Source organism: Syngnathoides biaculeatus, chromosome 23 (genome assembly GCF_019802595.1).
Source record: "Syngnathoides biaculeatus isolate LvHL_M chromosome 23, ASM1980259v1, whole genome shotgun sequence".
Lineage (NCBI taxonomy): Eukaryota > Metazoa > Chordata > Actinopteri > Syngnathiformes > Syngnathidae > Syngnathoides > Syngnathoides biaculeatus.
In genome coordinates, this window is record NC_084662.1 from 7758603 (window position 1) to 7779165 (window position 20563).

The 20563-nt window shown below is 46.3% G+C and overlaps 2 protein-coding genes and 1 long non-coding RNA gene across 6 annotated transcripts in view; 2 read left to right on the top strand and 1 right to left on the bottom strand.

Annotated features, from left to right (window-relative positions):
- The first annotated feature begins 532 nt into the window (after positions 1-532).
- Positions 533-2378, top strand: LOC133496783 (uncharacterized). 2 transcript variants are annotated; one of them, XM_061812777.1, is made up of 5 exons: positions 533-674; positions 761-816; positions 1383-1511; positions 1604-2250; positions 2312-2378. In XM_061812777.1, the coding sequence occupies exons 1-5, from the start codon at positions 652-654 to the stop codon at positions 2324-2326; spliced, it is 870 nt and encodes a 289-aa protein (XP_061668761.1). In that variant the 5' UTR covers positions 533-651; the 3' UTR covers positions 2327-2378. The 2 variants fall into 2 exon arrangements, with proteins under 2 accessions (XP_061668761.1, XP_061668760.1); XM_061812776.1 differs by having other exon boundaries at positions 537-674; positions 1383-1529.
- Positions 2379-7230: 4852 nt separating this feature from the next.
- LOC133496523 (uncharacterized) overlaps positions 7231-20563 on the top strand; it is a 34269-nt gene continuing 20936 nt past the window's right edge. The window contains exons 1-2 of the long non-coding RNA XR_009793807.1: positions 7231-7285; positions 10080-10202. This is a non-coding gene — a long non-coding RNA (uncharacterized LOC133496523). The remainder of the gene's footprint in view (positions 7286-10079; positions 10203-20563) is intronic.
- bcl11bb (BCL11 transcription factor B b) overlaps positions 11146-20563 on the bottom strand; it is a 50492-nt gene continuing 41074 nt past the window's right edge. For all 3 annotated transcript variants that reach the window (XM_061812209.1, XM_061812208.1, XM_061812210.1), the window contains one exon: positions 11146-16973. In XM_061812209.1, the coding sequence (XP_061668193.1) occupies positions 14905-16973 (2069 nt within the window). In that variant the 3' untranslated portion in view covers positions 11146-14904. The remainder of the gene's footprint in view (positions 16974-20563) is intronic.

The window sequence follows — 20563 nt, forward strand, 5'->3', positions numbered from 1 at the left end:
TTTTGCTTTTAAAACTAACGTTTCTTTATTTTTCTTGTGATGATGACAGGAAAGGGGCGGCACGGTGGGACAGCTGGTAAAGCGTCGGCCTCACAGTTCTGAGGGCCCGGGTTCGATCCCCCGGCCCCGCCTGTGTGGAGTTTGCATGTTCTCCCCGGGCCTGCGTGGGTTTTCTCCGGGCACTCCGGTTTCCTCTGGCAACCAGTTCAGGGTGTACCCCGCCTCCTGCCTGTTGACGGCTGGGATTGGCTCCAGCACTCCCGCGACCCTCGTGAGGATAAGCCGGTCAGAAACTGGATGGATGGATGGATGGATGGAAGGTTGCCTTATGTAAATTGTGATTATTTTTCCGTTTGTTCAATTGGGAAACTAATAAAAGAAAAAAGCCTCGACAGGTGGTACCAAAATACATACATACATAAAATGTTTGGGTTTTGCATGAGCACAAAAAAAAAAAAAAAAAAATGTCCACACTCTCGTTCCTGCTGACGAGTGACGAGCGCGAGGCCGCAACCTCGTCAGGACTGAACGTTGGGCAGCTGTGGCCCATCGAGGCGGCGCCTCCCGATTGGTCAGAACTCGGCGTCACCGGCACTATTTAGAAACGTCCGGCGGGTCCGGAGAGTTACGACTTGCTCCTTTGGTCTCATCATGGTTGGCTGGATGCCTTCTGGGTGAGTGCTTGGGCTTCGATGTATGTTGATGTCCGAGTTTGGTTTGGTTAGTTTAGTTTCATTTATTTGTGTTTGTTTGTAAATAGGGCTTTGCTCCTTCTTCTGATGGCTGCTGCTGCTCTCTGCCACCCGTTTAGGAGAGGTACGCCATTGTTCTGAACCGACAGTCATGCTTTGGGTTTATCTCGGTGGTGCAGAATCGGGCGGAAACGTGCGTCTTGCTAGTAGCGGCTGTAATTGTATGAAAACTTGTAATTTTCCTGCAATGGCAGTCTTGAAAGTGTTGGTTATGCTTGTTGTCAATGGGTCTCATTTTACTTTAGTTGTATTTCAGTAAAATTGATGACACTGATTAGCTGGGGGGGGGGGCAATATTTTCCAAAAAGTGATTCAGGGTTTTGCTGCACCTTATCACTGTCCCTTAAGAAGGCCTGTAATGTCAGTTTTTTCCAATGACTGACCTCAGAACTTGAAACTGGTGTTCTAGTTCATCTCCTGCACCATTTTTAGCTCTCTTTTCTTTTTTAAGAATGGGTGTATTTGGTAAGAAGTAGCTCAGCAGGTGGATATCAAGAATCTTGGCTAGCTGTAAGTGTTCATGCTGGGACAAGACTTCTTAAAAGAACCCCCCCCCCCCCCCCCCAAAAAAAAAAGTGGTCTGTTCACGTGCTGACAAGTTAAACGAGAACCTTTTTTTTTTCTGCTCAGATGCTGGTCCCAGATCGTTCCTTAACAGTCACCACAGACCCCACGCTCCGCTGGAACATGCGCACAAGTGGGAATTTGCACCTCAACGTCCAGTTGCTGGAGAAGAGGATGTTGGTCAATCTTGGACTGGTGATGGATGGGGTCATGGTTTGTGACAAGTCTAAGTTTTAATTCAGCTTTTGAGTGGATTTCCAAATGCATTGTTGCACTTCTGCTTTCAGGTCATCAACAAGCAGTTTCAAGTAGTGCTGAAAATGTTCCTGATCCAGAGGACTCTGAAGAACCTGTCCCAGACAGCAGCACAGCCAATAATCCAGAAGTCTCTGGTTCCCTTCCAGCAGGTGGTCCCGGTGCATCCAGTTTTGGGCCTTATTTCCCACCCCCTCAGCCGGCGTTTCAGCCTGGTGAGCTGTTTCGCTTTGAGAAAAGCTTTGAGCATGGTGACTATGAATCGGAGCGTGAAACCCAAGGCCTTCCACAACCTCCTCGGCCGAGGCCTGGTCCGGTTCCTTTTGACTCGACACCTGAAAGTGCGGGCATTTTGCCGCCACCTGTTTTCCCACCACCCATTAGCAGGCCTTTTGTGCCTTATCCTTTCGACTACTATTTCTTGACCGGCCAGTATCCTCCAGGCACAGCGACTCACATTAGCGGCAGCTTTGAGCGTGGTAGGAACTACAACCAGGACTTTCACTATGAAAAGTATGAGGACGACTACGAGCCAGACTGGTCCTGGGAATATTCTGATGGGCATTGGCAACTCCCTGTAGATGAAGACAGTCATGAAGGTTCCTCAAAACAAGATGGCTACTACGTTCCTCATAAGCCTGGTCAAGAAAAACTCCCTGCTCATCACTACCAGAAACATGTAAGTCTTACTAGTACATCAACAATTTGATTCTTATTCTCAAGTTGACTTTCTGTTGCAGGTTGGACACCACTAAATGCCTTCAAATGGTCTTTGAATTTCAATAAATGGGGAAATTAAAAAAAAAAGTCTTGGTTCTTTTTCTACTTTTGGTGTTCAATATGCTTGTCTCATACCTCTAGAGAATGGCTGGTTAGTCTTGGTTGCTAAGAAGTGTGGCACACAATCTGAGGGTAAAGATGATCTTTTGACTTGCAACCCTAACAAAGACTGTAAAGTATGGCTTAAGCCAGATCTGAAACCTTGCTTGGAATGTACTTGAGACACAATTGTAGCCCCTAACGTGTCCTGACATCTTAACCCTGGACTGGAACCAATTTTTGTAAAAACTGAACCCCAGACTCTGTCTCAAAACCCTAACCTAGGCTGCTCTGTAATGTCTTTTTTTTTTTTTTTTTTTTTTTTTTTACTTGGGTTTAAACCTCCTGGAATGAGAAACTGGGGTCTCCTAATGTGGTAGAAATCTTGAAAGCTGAAAGAACTTCTTGGGATGCCTTGATCTCACCACTGTGGCACATTTTGGTCACTGGTGATAACTGAGAGCTGTATGGCATCTTCGCAGGCCACCAAAATAAAAGCCAGTCTGTAAACTGCTTCTCAGGGGGGCTATAGGTGATCTATTGGGTTGGGGGGGGGGGGGGGGTTCCGGCGAGCGGCCCAATCTGTTACTGTGACACGGATGCCGTTAATGGACAGTGGGCATCCTAATTTATGGAACAAATCACCTTTGAAAGCCCGGCCATTGATCTTTAATTAGAGGCAGCTGTTAATCAGCATTATGACTCCTCGGTGGCGGCGTCATGCTTCCTGCCGCAGTCTGTTCCTGTGCCAGAACAGCAGCATCAGCATCCTCCCTTTGTGGCTTTGTCTCCCACACAACCGAGGTGTGAGTTTCCGAAACGACAAAGGGGCTTGTGATAAGCTACATTGTTGTACTCTGAAACCTTGCTGTATCCTAGGTCATTGTGAGTTGTGTAAAGTTTTTAATTGGTTGGGTATTTCGTCTCCAGGAAAGTCTTAGTTACAGTAGCAGTTTTTCATCACCCTCAGACCTATGCTAATATCTAACCTCTCGGTTGCTTTTTGTAATTTATGCTACAAACTAACTCATATGGCTTGACCATTCTGGTGTTTAGATGTTTCTCTTGTTTTTTTATATATTGTAAACTGCAAATGAAATACTTTGTCAGTCTGAAACGTTTTTTTTTTTTGTTTTGTTTTTAAATCTTTGGTTTTTCCTCGGTGGATCCTCACCTATGAATGGTGAGGGTAGATAGCAAAGAAAGACAAACCCTAACCATCAGAAGTTAACCCTGGCTTGAAAACATAACCTCTGCTGTAAATGCTAACGTGAAACCCAAATCCTGTCTTTAGGACCTTCTTTAAAACACCAAGCCTTGAGTGGAAAAAGATTTTGATTGTGCTAATATTTAATGCGATATGTGATATATGCAAACCAGGAAGCTAGAGTTGCTGTAGCAGATGTTTACTCGCTAGTTGGTTGGAATTTGTCTTTTCACGTAGGATCAAAGCGCCCCTTGTGCTAAAGTGGCATCATGAGTCTTATTTTTCAAATTAAAAATGTCTATACTGACTGTATTCCATGAATTTGCTGTCTCTCCATTGCACATACAGACAATGGCAAATCCAATAATAGCCTAGCTTACAACGCAGAATCAATGAGCCTTGAGCCATGTTTTCTATTGCTTTTAGAAAGCAAAGGTCTTTATCAGTGATATACTTTGTGGTTGTATGGCCTTGGATAAAGAGTGAGGAGATATTCTTTTCAGAAAGGCTTTTTAGTTTCATGATTTTTTTTTGTCATAGGAGTGCTGGAGCCTATCCCAGCTATCTTCGGGCAGGGGACTGATGTACACCTGTCGTTTGTAGCCGGGCAATCGCATTGTTCAGTCGACTTCTAGTTCCAGGAAGGCAGCCGCTTCCTTTGGGCGTTTCCACAGGTCCATTACGGTCAGCGTAGCCGGTCCCGCTGCGTGTCTTGAGGACCCTGTCCGCGGTTCCCGCGATGATGGGCTCAGCGTGCCAGAACTGTTCCAGGCCAACCCCGGCCTGGCCAACGATCATCGAACCCTCCAAGCAATCGCTACGGCGTGCACCTAGAAGTGGTTGCCAGCCAATCGCAGGTGTGTTTGCATTATAAGTTCAAATCAAATGTGATTGGAACTTTTTGTTATCAAGCTAGAAGTGGTTAGCTAGCTAGTTGGTCTAGCGTGTTACAAAATAACCAATTACCCTAGCAGTTAGCTAGATTTTTGGTTGGTTTTGTAATTACTTCACAAACACATCGGTTTTCCTACCTAGTTAACTCAACTATTTGAAGGAGTTACCTCCTTGGTTAGCTAGCTTGTTTACTCAACTCATTCGCTAGTTAGCTCGATAGTCACTTGTTTGCTTGCTAGTTGTTAGTTAGCTAATTAGTAAATTAGCTGGATAGCTCGTTTTATACTCTGTTGGAGATTTTTTTTGTAGGGTGGGGCAGTTTAGCTTGAAAATAGTAACGCCAACAGCATGATAAATAACATACTGTTACACTGATACTTCTCTGACTTATGTGTAGAAAGTGCCTGGCGCCTTGGCATCTGCTGTCACTCGATGTGAAAGGTGGAATTTGGCGAGAGTCGCCCATGCGGGAAACAAAACAAACACGCACACACATATTCCCAGAGTGTGACTGAACAAAGAAAAAGAATAATAAAAGTCCGATAAAAGGAAAATGATTTCCTTCATAAAAGGCAAAGATGTGGATTGTTTTATGTCCGCCTCTTAAGTTAATGACACAGAATTAAATTCCCACGAGGGATTGGCCGTCATCGTTCTGACGACGCTTTCCCTTTTGATGGTCATCGCCTGTCAAAATCAACTCATTTATCTGCGCGACTTCACACGCTGGATTTGAACAGTAACGTCTTCATTTTAATCCCCTTTTAAGCAAGCGGAAACGGTCAATGTCGTGTTGGTGGCTTAGCGCGTGTTCTTGTTGGGTGGATGGAGAGCCGGTGAGTCGAAAAACAAACGCCATCACATTCCATTCGTCCGCCCCAGCGCTCAGGGTTCGTGTACGGACCGGTGTGGAAACCCGCCGCAAACGTCCTGGCGTCGCCTTGTGATTAACACACAATAAAAGAATGTGTTGGGAGGAGTGGGCTTTAAAAAAGCGTGAGGAAAAAGCTGCCCAGCGAAAGATGGCTACGCGACGCGCTCTATAATTATGTCTGGATGAAAGCGCGTCACACTCGGCTTCACACACACTTTTTTTTTTTTTTTTTTTACGAAGCAATGACAGTGAGGCCAAAATCAAACGAAGGAACTTTTAATATGGCTCTGCTACGCCGCGCCTGGCCGTCGGGGGCGATACTGACCCCCCTCGGGCACCGTCTACCTGAGACCGAGCCCACGTGGGAGGTCCTGGTGAAAATAGGCTTTAATGCTTTAAGAAGTTGTGGAAATAGCGAGGGCGTTGGTTTTGGTTTCCATGGGGACATTACTAGGCGTTACCGTGCAACCCAGTAGATTTTTTTTCGGATGCCAATCCGACCATTGCCTCACCTTAGTGAGGAGTTTAAGTATCTTGGACGGATGGGAGGAAGGAAGGGGGCAGAAGTAGAGATGTCCAAATGAATTTTCGTGCTGTTTGATCTCAGTTTTCTGACATTAAGCGACATTAAGCTTCTTCTCAAAAGTGGACATTGGAAAACGCTGAACGTCCACAAAACGTTCAATATTACAGCAATCGGTTAGATATGTTCAGAGGGTTGAAGTGGGAATAAGTGTAGATGTCCGCATAAATTTTCATGATGACTGATGGCACTTGTCTGACATTAAGCATCAAAGTGTTTTTTTAAATGAATACGTTAAGTCTTTTGGACTGTCCACCTTTTTTTTTTTTTTTTTTTTTTTTTTATTCTTGGCATAGGGCTGCGCTCCACTCTGTAACGATATTTGTTGCAGTTTTTTTTCCTCATTTTTTTCACTATTTATAGTGACATAAGGACAATTCGAAGTCAAAGACATAATATTAGAAATCATTATGGACTCATAGATAATCACTCCCCACCGCCAAGCTCCCTCCACCCTCTAAACCCTCAATCCCCACCCAATCAGTCCCGTCCCCCCGGCCCTACAACACCCGAACCAATTAATTGCTCGTTATTAAATAAAGGCATTAAGTACTTATATTATTTATGCCTAATCTGTAAGAGAGTCAGTGTCATTCTGTCCTGGTCGTCCAGAACTGTAGAGAGCGGCAGTCCGTAGAGGCCCGTTTAGCCGCAATTTCTGGAAATGATTCCCGTTGACTCGCTGCACAACACTTTTACTATATTTATATGGATATTAAACTGTGTGTCCATTACCATTTGGGGGTTATTTAGGAATGTCATTATTTTTAAAGAAAAGCATGCTTTTTTTTCTTTTACTTTTGCGAGTAATAACTAAAATGTACTTTTGTATAACGTTATCTTCATTAAGGGAAAAAAATGCTCCCAGGAATATGGAACTTGAAATCTGAGATCCGATGCTAATATGTTTTTTAGGCTGCATGGGCAAGTATTACTAAGTATGAAAGCCTTGGCTGCACATACTGTAAAGTCTGAAATCTGACTGAACACAAAAATGTAGTTTACATGTACCGGAAGGAATGTAACCAAGACTAAAGCTATGAAATAAAGAGACTTTGGGGCAATATCATGGAAAAATATTTACATTTGTGTTGTAAATAGGTCTGTGATCAAAAAAAAAAAAAAAAATCTGATCATTCAGCTAAGTTGACAACAGAAATTGGTTTATACAAAATGTCTGTCCAGAGATTGTAAAAAAATATTAATAAAAGCACATTTGCAGCCCCCCGGAAAGAATTTGCACCGCCCGGAATCATTTATGCACCATAATTACCGCACGGACATTTTTTGCAGACGGACACGTTGCTGAACTAGTAAACAACGTCAGAGGAGCATCTGTAAGTCTTTATTTAAAAACAAAAAACAAAAAAACAACACAATTAGATGTACAATCTAAATGTAACATGATGTGTGAGTGAACTGCGTGGCAGTTACTGGGTTTTTTTTTTTCTTTCTGTGTGTATGCGTGTGTCCTACCTAAAACGGTAATCGCAAATGCTGACAGTTTAGAGTAAAGGCTGATTTTTGTCGTCTGAAATTTCGGACAGAGTTGATACATTACATACCGTACCGACATATGCTGTTAAAAGACTGAAGTAAATAAGACTACAATGCATGTTAGTCATTAGAAAAAAAAAAAAAATTGCGGGGGGGGGGGGGGATTTGGGTTCTCACTTGAATAGCAACAGGATATTCGATTTGAAAAAGATTCACAGCCCTTTTTGCTTCAGATCATGGAAATTGTGTTGAGTGCCTTACATAAGGGCACCACTGCCTTGCTTGTGACCTGCGTTGTCCTCAAGTGAATTGGGCTCTTTGTTGGTGTGGTCCTGCTACCTCAGAACCATCCCAAACCACAGCTGTCAAGTGACCACCACCCACTTAAATGACCCCCCCCCCCCCCGCCCCGCATGCCATCTGGGCTGGATTTCCTCTTCCAGAATGCCTGTTGGGCGGGCACCGCCACTGCGCTAAGAAACCGGTCGTGGACGTCGGATTGGTTCGTGCCCGAGGCCCGGCGGCGCCAAGCTTTCCGTGATCCGCCAGTAAAGTCAGATCTGTGCGGCGTTTGCGCGGTTCGCTGCGGACCGCAGGCCCCGCTGATACCTCGCTGATAGCCCCGTTCCCGCGAGGACCGGGTTTTATGGCACACCGCGATGTCTCTGACTTTCGACGAGGTCCGACCTGGATGAAAAGCCGTGATAGCATTTACTCCGTATCCATCCGGGCTGAAGTTCTCGCACTAGTACACTCTTCATCGTCAATCGAGAGACGATTCTTTCTGTGTACCATTGGAATGAGTTCCTACGGAGACATTTTTCCACTACTAGTTCCGCCTTTAGTAAGTAAAACAAACTTACTCGTCCCGCTAGTGCACCCTGGTCGTTCCTCTCCTGCGCTGGATTTTCTTACTCGCGAGGAGAAAGTGGGTCCTAGTGCATGGACCTCAACAGGATGTTGCAGAAACGCTCCAAGGGTTCCCCGCGTTGCAGCCGGAACGTTTGTGTGGTCTCTGATTATACAGCGGCGGGGCCGCTTAAAAAAATAGGACGGGAATAATTCCGCCAAATGAAATTGCGTGATTGCACGTTTGAGGTCGGCGACGTGATTTGGGGCTCGCTCGAAACGCGGAGGGCGAACGCAACTTTGTTCTCGGGCATGTCAAGATGGTGCCCGGAACGTCGAAGGGATTGTTTGTTGTCAAAGCGAGCTTTTAAGAGTTTTATGGTGACCTCCCCCCGCAAACACATGCGGCGAGTCATGCGAGTCCAATTGTTGTGTCAGTAGTGTTGCCACGGCGAGGATGAGACTGGTGTGGGAACATGACATCCTCTATGCTGACCAGAAGACCCAGAAAGGCTCAACATGGCACCCAGATGTCAGCCCTCCCTCCGCGCACACTCGCGAACGTCTCAAAGTCGGCCTCCAAACAACCGAAAAATCCTCCGCGCCGGCAATTTGTATCTGCATTTGGACTTATTTTTAGAACGTATCTCACCCCGGCAATTATTTCAGCTTGTTGAATTATGTATGCTGCCGCCACACTTCACGCTACTATGTGTCTCGACAAATTTTCATTTTTTTTTTTTCTGGGGTGGGGGGGGGGGGGGCTGCTCATCTTTCTAAACTCTCTTGTCGCCCGGAGCTTGGGCTTGACTGATGTTGGCCCGATATCAAGAAATACCTGCGGGCTTCCCTTACTCACGCTCCTCGGCGGGCGGCGAGGCGCGAGGCCATCGAGCGCGCTTGGCCCACCAGCCAAAAAAAAGTTGTGATTCATATTCTCAGTTATGCTCTTTATGCGCCGCTGTCAGAGGCAGAAAGGAGGAAGGGTTGGTTACACGCACACACACGCGAGTCCCCAACTCACTTTGGATGAGCTGGGTCTTTGCCAAATGGACAATGTTTGGCAAAAATAACCACCAAGGTGTCAAAAGCGTTGTTTTCTTTAAAAAAAAAAAAAAGTATATCATCTGAGAGCACCCCCAAAAATGTGCTTAGCATTCCCCTCCTCCTCCGCCAGAATTTACTATTAGGTATTCTATAATGTCGCTAAATTTACTAGTCTGCCTGTTTCCCAATAAAACAGTGATTGGGAAGACCCCGCTGCTCACCGTGCATACCACCACCCGCACTCTTAACCTCTTGCTTCCCAAAGTACGCACTACTTTTGCGCAATCATTTTTGCAATTTTCAACTTCCAAAAAAACTACAACACTGAAAAAAAAAAAAAAAACCACACACACACATCATTCACCCCGATATCATGCCCATCAGGGTTCGTCAACCCGCGGCTCCAGAGTTGCATGTGGCTCTTTTATCCTTCTGCTGCTGTCGCGCTCTGTGACTTTGGAAATGAACGAGTATTGAATTACCAATTTGTTTTTCAAAATGAATTTTAAATTTGACCTTTATGGTGCACGGTGGAGTAATTGGTGGGAGCGTTGGGCTCACAGTTCTGCGGACCAGTGTTCAAATCCCGTCCCCGCCTGTGTGGAGTTTTGCATGTTTTCTCCCGATGCTCTGGTTTCCTCCCACATCCCTCAAACATTAATTATTATTATTAATAAAGACTGAACTGTTCTTAGGCGTGATTTTGAGTGCGATGGTTGTTTGTCTCCATGTCCGCAGCGATCGGCTGGCAACCAGTTGAGGGTGTAACCCCGCCTCCTCCCCGATGACAGCTGGGATAGGCTCCAGTCCTCCTGCGACCCTCGTGAGGATAAGCGGCTCAGAAAGCGGATGGATTGATGGGTAATCCCTATATTAAACATTTTCAAAATATGCGTATGCAAGCCACGGCTAAATTCAAGGAAAGGTTTCCGAAGAAAACAACGTTTCATGTTACACGATACATCAACGATATTAAAAAACTAATATCGCTCACGGATGACCGTTTGCAATCGCGTGTGAAATCGAAGGCGACGTCTACGTTTACTGACGCTGTACGCAGACGTACAGGAACAGAAATGACATCAGCAAAGTAAAATTGCCAATTGGTTTTTATTTTGAAAATCTATTTTACATGATGGTGTAGTGGTCCACACGCCGACCTTTGGTGCGAGCAGCTTGGTTTCGATTCCCGATCAGCGATGGTGTCGATATGTGGCCGACCAGTTCGGGGTGTTGCCCTGACACTCCCACGACCCTCGTGAGAATAAGCGGCTTGGAAAATGGAATGGGGGAAAAATATTGACGCGACTAAGGAAACTAGTTCTTTTGAATTCAAATGGACAGTCGACAGAAGACTCAAATGGAAAGTAATTATTTTTTGAAAGTTCAAAATGTTATTGTTACATGCAGAAATAACATTTTGTGTTCCCTGGCGCAGTTTATCGATTTCATAAATGCAACACTGTATATATTTTATAGAGGTTGAAAAAATGCGATATGCGGTGTTATCACTTTAGATGCCAAAAGAAAATATCTTTTTAAAAATCCGTTAATGCACAATTTCCTTTTGAAATGTTGTCGAAAATCTGAACGTAATGGAAAAAATATATAAAAGTAATTAATAAACGAGCCAACGCGTGTCACAGACTTTAGAATTGAGTCCTGAATTTGAAATTCATTAGGAAATGAAAATGATTAGTTTATTATTGTGTGTGTCTGATGGCTTTGGTGTTCAAAAAAACAAAAAAAAAAAAAAAAAAAGGTGGGATCCGTTGTAACGGAACGCATCCACTCCTTCCCCTTCGGGCGTTGCCGTGGGAACCGATTCGATCTCGGCGGCATAATAACAACAACAACAAAAAGAAGAAATGACAGCCAATGCGGAGCGTGTTCAATCATAGAGCAATTGCAACATTTATTGAAGTGTTGGCTTTCTTGTATTGATTTTTCAACACATTACAAAAATACATATATGCTCAAAACAGCAGGTGTTCTGAGATGACTTTTTTTTTTTTTGTTTGTTTTTTTTTTTGTTTTTTGTCTTCACAACAATGCACTCCCGCTAACCCCTCCCTTCCCCGCCCTCCCTCTCCCTCGTTCCCGCCGGAAATAAAAAGCAACAAGAAAAAAAGTATTTTTGTACAAAGAGCCAAAGTGAAAGTTGTGAAAAGTGAAATCGGGGTCTCTTGTTTTGTTTTTTTTTTCGTTTTTTTTTTTTTTTTTTTTTGTCATCACAAGACCTTCAAGCAACCATGAGGACACACACACGCACATAAAAACCAAAAATGTCTCAAGTGTAAAAGTGTCCCTGCAAGTCGTCTTTTTTCAGATTATTTTTTTTTTCTCTTCTTCTTCCCTTAAAACAAAACAAGTTGCCACCTCACTCTGACATGATTGTGTAACTTTAAAATCCCTCCACCAGAACGCAAAACTGCCGATGGTGTTCAAAAGGGAGGAAATATTACTTATTTGTAAGTACATTTCACGGATGGCGTATTTTTGTAAACATGTCGTGTGATTCATGTCAGAACCTGATCAGAATTCAGGGGATAACCCCCCCCCCCCCCCCCACGGCCCCCTCTGGTTGGAATGCACATGACGACGAGGACATTTATTTATTTGATTTATTTTTTTTTTTTTTGAAATATGGCGTCTGCTGCTTTCATGTGGTCTTCCCTGTCTTTCCTCCCTCCCAAAAGGAAGATGCTGCCAGTCCCCCCCCCCTCCCCCCCAAAAAAAGAAACACATTTCATATGCTTCCAATTTGATTTGAATGACTCTTGTGTGCCTGGTCAAGGTCCCGCCGCCAATCGCGCTCACACATCTTCATCCGCCCGCCTTTCATTTTGACAAGTCGGGGAGTTTGGGGGGGTTGCGGGGGTTGCCTCCTTCAAGGTCACGCGGCCAGATGTGCTCAACATTATCATAACTCATATTCGATCTTTTATTATTTTGTGGCTATTTTGATGCCTCCCTGTTCATTTTTATGCTGAATGGCTTCTTTTTTTTTTTTTTTAACCCTCCCATTACATTAGATTGTGAGCAACAGAAAAAAAAAATATTGATTCAGTTTGACCCGGGGCTTGTGCAAATGTCATCAAATTATTGTCGGGTGAAAACAATTTTCGAGCTGTTTAAATTGAGTCAATTTGACTTGGTGTTGTTGTTGTGTAAATATCCCCAAAAGTGTCAGAGGCACAAAAATAAATACAAAATAGAAATGCGTGAAACTAATTATTGTCGGTATGTATGTTTATTAAGTCGAGCAGAAAAAAGTTTGAAACCAGAAAAGTATTTAAAGTAGGTCATTTTGAACTGGACCATGTTTATTTATCCAACCATCCATCCATTTTCTTTGCCGCTTATCCTCAGGAGGGTCCGCGGGGAGTGCTGGAGCCTATCCCAGCTGTCAACGGGCAGGAGGCGGGGTACACCCTGAACCGGTCGCCGGCCAATCGCAGGGCACATCGGGCCAAACGGACGCACTCGCAATCGCACCTCGGGGCAATTTAGAGTGTCCAATTAATGTTGCGTGTTTTTGGGATGTGGGAGGAAAGCGGAGCGCCCACCTGGAGAAAACTCCACACAGGCGGGTCTGGGATTGAACCCAGGCCCTCAGAACTTGTGAGGCCAACCAGATGTTTATTTATCCAAAACGAGTAAAAAAAAAAAAAAAAAAAAATGGACCAACTCCATGACGAAAAATTGAATTTCATGTGTGAGTTGAGCAATTTTCTTCGCAAAACCATGACAATATATGTAATTGCAATCTGCATATAATCATTGTGTGTGTGTTGATGACACTTGCCAAAGCAAGCAGAGAATGTTTTATGCCCCAAAAACGGTTCAGTTAGACTCGGGATACGATCTATCCAAATAGTGTCCAGAACAAACAAAAATCTTCGCCCCTTTACAACGCATTTCTTTGCAAATACGTGAAATTCAATTTTTCAACCGAGCAGAAGATGGTTCATTCCAAACGAGCTGCATTCGATTCTTGAAAATGGATCAATTTATTTGCCCTACAATGTAACAGAAGGGTTGATGAGGAGTAGGTGGGAGGGGCCTGAGGCAATAAAACATTTTTATATACACACACACACACACACACAGGCGCATGAGATGACAACGCAAGCAGCTGGTCTTCTTGATTGTTTTTAGGCCGCCTCTTTCAGAAAACAGTCAGGGCGCGTATATATATAGTTTTTTTTGTCGTTGTTTTTTTTTTAAAAACCTACCAAAAAAAAAAGTAATATATTTACACAAATGGGAGTGTTCCCTTCTCACACGAATTACAAGTAGTCTTAACTTAACAATTGGACATATTAAATATGGTGGTTCAATCCTACATGGGCAAATGCATTAAGTGCAACCTTTTTTTTTTTTTTCTTTTTTTTTTTTTTTCCCCCCATTTGTTTTAACGTCCTGGCCGACAGCAATACAGCAACTGTATTTGTATATTTTCAAGCGCAGATTTCCCCTCTAAAAATTCATTTTTAAAAAATAAATTCAATTATTGTCAGGCAGACATTGGGCAGTAATGGAGAGGAAGGGGGGCTGGATTGTAGGCCGCCGCCGCGCTTTGCAAAGAGAAAACATCATTGACTCACTCACGTGATAATAATAAGCTTCCTTGGAGGAGAGAACTGAATTATCATCATTTTTTAAGGGTGACTTCTTTCCAATTCTTCTTCTTCTTCTTTTTTTTTTTTTTAAATCAAAAAGAATCAAATTTGAGCACATTTGAACAAAAACCCCACAAAGATGTATCTGCACATGCCAAATATTACCTAGAAAAGAACAAAAGTAATCCAATAAATACAGAAATTATTGCACAGTAGAAAGGCTCCATGGAATTCCTAAAATCCTCAAACGGCTCCAGACAAGGTTTAAAGTTTTAATATTCTCAGGCGACGAGGGAAATTTAAAAAAACAAACAAACAAACACACCAATCAGTCTTGTTTTTGTTTTTGTTTTGTTTTGTTTTTATGTAAAGAGAGATTATCCAGCCATGCCCCTTGTTCCGAGTAGTCATAGGAAAGATGTCCGTGTAGATTCTCAGTCATCCGGGTCCACAAAAGTTGAATCGAGGCGACTGGATCGAGACATTTCACCTTTTGAATCCAAAAAAGCTTCTGGAGTCCGAAATTTTAGGTGTGGGGACTCCACGCTGGGTCAATTTGACATGTGTAAATCTCCCAAAAAGTGGCTGAAACTAAAATGACTACCTTGCCATTTCATTGCAAATATGTAATCTTCAACTTTTTCAGCCGAACAAATATTTTGTACCGTAAAATGACAACAACTGACTATTTAAAGCGGGCCAATTTGACCTGCTGTGTAACAGAGGAGGAGGAGGAGGAGGTGGAGGTGGGAGGGGCAATGACCTGCTTCCAGATCTCGTATTTGCAATCGAAGACTTTTTTATTTTTTTTTATTTTTTTGGATTAAAGGTGAAGTGTCTAAAAACAAGCAACCAGAGTCCATTCTCCTCCATTTAACTTTTGCAGATAATAGGGAAGATGAGTTGCGGGTACGTTCGTGGGCGTGTGTGTGAGATGCTTAGCTTCGCTCGGCTTGCTCCAGTTTGACCTCGCTGGCCATCAAGTGTTCGCCGTGCCACTTCTTCATGTGTTTCTCCAGCGTGCTGTAGACGCTGAAGGGCATGTGGCAGATGTCGCAGCGGTACACCTCCTTGCCGAACTGGCCGTGCGTCTTCATGTGGCGCGTGAGCTTGGAGCTCTGGGCGCAGGCGTAGCTACACAGGTCGCACTTGTAGGGCCTCTCGCCCGTGTGGCTGCGCCGGTGCACCGTCAGGTTGCTGCAGTTCTTGAACACCTTGCCGCAGTACTCGCACGTATCGTTGCGGCGGTCCTTGGAGCTGGGCGGCCGGCCGGGCCCCGGCCCGCGCATGAGGTGCGGCGTACTGCTGCCGCTCCGCCCCGAGGCGCTGCCGCCCTCCATCAGCTCCCCCGGCGGCGTGGAGAAGCGCAGGCTGCCCGTCTCGGAGGAGGAGTGCTCCGAAGAGGTGGCGAAGGGCGACTGACGCGAGTCCGTGAAGCCCAGGAAGGGTTCCCGGATGAAGTGGCGCGAGGCGGCGTACCCGGCGAGGAGCTGCGAGTAGACGTTCTCCGGCGAGATCAGCGGGAGTGTGGGCGGGAGTTCCAGCTGTTCCCGCTCGATCTTGATCCTCTTGTTGTTGTTGGACGGGCTCAGGCTGGTGATGGGCGTGGGCCGGCGTTGGAAGAGCCCCGGGAAGGATTCCGCCTCTGACGCGCCGATCCTGCCGTTCATCGCGGGCCTGGGGTCGGGCTCGTCCGGCTCCCTGATGACCTGCTCCCTGTCGGTCTGCCGCTCTCGGTCCGGGTCGGGCCCCCCGTTGGTGCCGTCCCCGTTGGGCTGCCTCTCGAGGCTCCTTTTGTTGGGGTTCAGTCTGAGATGATTGTCAAGATGGTTGTAAGGGTGCATGATGCCTACCCCGCCGCTCTCGCCCACCCGCTCCCCTCCCAAGTGCTTCTCCTTGGGACTCTGCCTGGGCCCATTCTCCCGGTTGTGGTTGAACTCTCGGGAGTCCTCGCTTAGGTTGGAATCTGGCCGACCTCCGTTCCTGAGCTCTTCCTCCTCCTCTTCTTCCTCCTCTTCCTCCTCCTCCTCTTCCTCCTCCTCCTCGTTGTCCATCCCCATGGCTCTTCCCTCGGCCTCCCTGAGCTTGTCTTCACCTTCTGCGCCCTCTCCTCGGTTTTCCGCCTCGGGGGAGCCGCCCATGGAGCCGGACTTGTTGTGCATGTGTGTCTTCATGTGCCTCTTGAGCTTGCTGGCTTGGGAGCAGGCGTGGTCGCACAGGTGGCACTTGTACGGCCTCTCTCCGGTGTGGCTGCGGCGGTGCACGATCAGGTTGCTCTGAAACTTGAAGATCTTGCCACAGAACTCGCAGGATTTGGATTTCCCCGCTGACTGGTTCTGACCCTGGGTGTCAGGAGGACTGGAGGAACCATGCGCACCCTGGGGGGTGGGCGGCTGCGGGGCATAGGTGAGAAAGGCCGGTGGCTTGGAGCCCGGCTGGAAGAGCGTGGGACTAAGCAGGCGGTGCATGGGTGGCACCCGGTTGGGCGACAAGGGTGGCGTGGGCCCTCCGTTGTTGTTGGTGTTACCTGCCAGCTCCCTCAGACGCCGGGAAAAGTCCATGGACGGGGGCTCCATGGGGGTCAGGCGCATCACCCTCTCGAAGGCACTGGGGTGCTGGGAGAGCAGCCCCATCTCCTCCGGACCCAGCCGCTCCAGCGGGGGCCTGGGAGGGGGCGGCGGGCTCACAAAGGGCGGCGTGGCCGGCAGCCGGGTCTCCATGAAGCCCGGCGGCGGCGGGTGTTCCCTGAGCAAGGGCGCGGCCATGCGCAGGAGGTGGAAGGGGTTGTTGGCGTCGCCCAAGAAGGTGGGCAGCGGCGAGCGGGGGAGGGCGTCGGCACCCGGCGGGGGCGGCAGGGCCATGCGAGGGGTGAGCGAGCAGTTGGCCAGGTGGTTGTCCAGGTAGATACGGATTCCATGAGTATGCTGGGCGTGCTGGAGGAGGAACCAGGCGCTGGTGAAGGTCTGCTTGCAGCTGGTGCAGATGTAGCTGGATGGCTCGTCTTTATCTGCAGGGGGGGTGTGACACCGCAGACATTTTGAGTTCATTTATATCCCCAACATTCAATATAAATTCTATCCAGAAAATACGGATTAAAGTATCAGTACACTAACCAACCCAAATTAAAGAAAAATTCCACTCTTCTGGGAAGACTTGGAAGAGTCTGGCTCTGGGTTTTTTTTTTTGTTTGTTTTTGTTTTTTTGTTCTTCCAGACAAACTCTTCCAAAGGTGCCCTAGTAGACCGGGCTTTGTGCAGTCGGAAGAATAAAGGTAGGGGGATTCTCCTCCTACCTCTTATGGATAAAGTAATTGAGAGACTTTTGTCCGGATAATGTGCGCCCGCGTGATGCTCTTCCCGCATGTTTGCGTCTGTGTGTGCACGCTTGCGCGCATCGGGGCAAATGCAGATGGCAGGTAGCGCCCTCTGGCCACGACATATTATGCAAATTTCGATGTCGGCCTCCGTTTTAATATACAGATCCATCTCTTCTGTTCTGTCATTTCCATGCGGAGGCGGTCGCGGAGGGATGGGGGCAGGCGTGCAAAATGGCGGCAGCCGTAAATACGGAACGTTAATATAAAAAGATGGAGGGGTGATGTCGGGCAAAAAGCGAGACGCACAAAAGAAAGCAGCGAGATCGTTGCGTGACGCATTTTTGTGCAGCAAGCGCGGCTGCAGCAAAAGACACAGCCCGCACGGCGGCGACCCTCATTGACAAATTGCTCGTCGGAATGACTTAATAAGGCCAAATGAATCGATCAGTCATTGCGCGGGGCCTTTGTTGGGATTTATCTAATTCAATGCAGACCCTCTGGTTCCCTCGAAAGGCATCTGCGTCTCCTTATGAAGCATCGCCGGCTACTGCAGCCCTCATTTGCGCCTCCGAGGGAAGTGAGGGGATGTTCTCAAATTTGTGAGGTGGGGGCGACCAGGAACCCCTTCACCTTGGCTTTATTCCAAGGACCACATTATTATAATCCTCGCATTTAAAAAGCGGTTTTAGCCTCTTTCACAAGGAGCTCCTGCAAAATTGACACGCCGGAGTAAAAATCCGACATTCTCTCTTTGCTTTTCACACCAGCGCTACCGAAGTATTTAGTTATCGTTTCCTCCTCTTGTTTATATCATTCTGACCCGGTTCTAGCAAAACACGATTTATTTTCTGTCATTTAAGTTGACACCTTTGTAAAATTCTGCATCTGATTCTGATTTCTGTATCTTGCCTCGACACTTGTTGCTTTTATTTGTTCTGTGTATTCTGTCTTATAGCTATCCATCCATTTTCTTAGCCGCTTATCCTCACAAGGGTCACAAGTTTGTTTGTTTTTTGGTGGTCATGCAAAATTCCAAACATTTTAGGATTGCCTTTGGTACCACCTGTCAAGGCTTTTATCAGATTCCCAATTGAACGAATGGAAAAATAATCACAATTAATATAAGGCAACATTCCATACATCCATTTTCTTAGCCACTTATCCTCACAAGGGTCACGGGGAATGCTGGAGCCTATCCCAGCTGTCAACGGGCAGCAGGCGGGGTGCACCCACATCGAGACAAACAGTCGCAGTCGCAATCACACCTTGGGGCAATTTATAGTTTCCAATTAATGTTGCATGTTTTTGGGATGTGGGAGGAAACCGGAGTGGCCACCCGGAGAAAACCCACGCAGGCACGGAGATAAAATTGCAAACTCCACACTGGGGGGGGGGCTGGGATTGAAAACAGGCCCTCAGAACTGTGAGACCAACGCTTTCCATGTGAGGCACCGTGCCGCCCTCTCTTATAACCACACATACGTTAATTTATTGCAGGCTAAAAGCAAAAAATAATAATAACGTTCGAGTAAGCGATCTTAAAGGTTCTCACAACCCCCCCACAGCCAAATCAACTAAGTGCCAGTTTGACAACCATGGATCTTGTCTGACGGCAGATCCCAGATCAGTGCTAGTGCTCCGGTAAGTTAAGTTAGCGCTCTTATTGGAGAAGCCCCCTCTCCCGGGTAGGGGTGGTGGGTTGAGGGGCGCGTGGTCAGCAAAAACTGATTGAGGGAGCTTGTTTTCTGATCCTGTCCCTTTTTCTCCGCTATTAGCGGAGATCTGTTGCGCCGTTTTGGCTGGGTGGGACGCGACCCGACTCCTGTGACTAATGTGCGCGCGAGTGGCGGGCTGCCCGCCTGTGTTTAGTTTGGCTTGGCTTCATACGACCGCTTGGCAGCACCGAGCTGGACAACTTAGCAGCTTGGACGGGGAGATGAGAGCGCAAGTTGGAGGGAGGAGATGGTGGGGCTGGATGGGGGGGCAGCGGCCGGGGAGGGTGTCTTTGAGGAGTAGACGCGTGGTTGGGCACACTTAAATACACACAAGCGTATTTACAAGTCCCTGAGGACTTGGCAGCTGTATAATCTCATCGCCAAACAAGGATCAATACTGTACATGGAATCGTTGCGAGGGACAGCTTGATTTGTTGTTGTTGTTGTTGTGTTTTTTTTTTTAATAACAAACAATTTATCCATCCAACCACCGCAGCTCTCCCTCCTTCCGCTGCCCAGGCTGCCGCAACTGCAACGCATTTGCATCTTGTCATAACTTCGCCCGCCGCCGCCGCCGCCATATGCCGTTAAGGGAGGCGTGTCGGCTAATAGAGTGACAGCTGATGGCTGCTCCCTAATGACCACCAAAGACGCATTTCATCAACTTCCCGAACAAGCCAGAAAGAGGGCGGGGGGGGGGGGGGGTGGGGGAGTAAGAATAGAAAGGGAAGCGTCACAAAAACACCTCTCTTAGTACATATTTCATTTCCAGTTTACAGACCGTTCACGTTTCGCGCCCCTGCTACGTTGCAGATTTATAAGCAATCGTTGCTTTTCACAGTATACGCTCAAATGCTTGTTTTCACTTGTGTGCCTACGCAACATGCTGGGCACCACTGAGGTCTAGTGGAAGAGATGCAGCGGGATTAAATGGAAGAAGAAGAGGCAAATAAGGACCCCAACTCCAGTGGAACCATGGAATTCGAACATTTCGGTAGTTGTCCAAATCACAAAAAAAATCTGTGTAATAAATGCTTCATTTTTCGGCCCAATTCCCAGTTTCCGGACATCGGTCCAAAGCGAAATCCACATTGAGCGGGTAGCCGGCTGAAGCAGACCCAATGATGAAGAGGGCACAACTCACTTGAAGTCATGTTGTCACTTATTGCACGCCGATGTGTGCTCATAGCGTGAGCAGGTACCTTCGCTCGTGCACATTTTAGTTGATTTAAGTTTATGCGGTTTTTTTTTTTTTTCATTTTATTTTTTTAATGCAGTGTACATGTTTTTACATGAATAGGAATTAAAAGAGCAATTTAGTGTTTGGAGGTTGGGAACCGATTAAACCATTGACATTATTTCCTATAGGAAAATACGTTTTGGAAGTTGAACAACTGTCTTTGAACACTTCACAGGAACGAATTATGTTCAAATTGAGATTGTTTGCCCGTCAGTATCGTTGTCTGCTCTGTCTGGATGTGTTATTTTAGATCTAGAATTACTGTTGCATCAACGCTAATTTCAGTCCACGGCATTTGACATGATATGCTAGTATTAACCAAGCTA

What these genes read in the sequence shown, in the direction of transcription:
- LOC133496783 (XM_061812776.1), top strand. Translation starts at nt 652, where the DNA reads ATGGTTGGCTGGATGCCTTCTGG. An exon ending in GTTGGCTGGATGCCTTCTGG is followed by an intron (nt 675 to 760) that starts GTGAGTGCTTGG and finishes GTTTGTAAATAG; the next exon opens with GGCTTTGCTCCTTCTTCTGA. An exon ending in TGGTGATGGATGGGGTCATG is followed by an intron (nt 1,530 to 1,603) that starts GTTTGTGACAAG and finishes TTCTGCTTTCAG; the next exon opens with GTCATCAACAAGCAGTTTCA.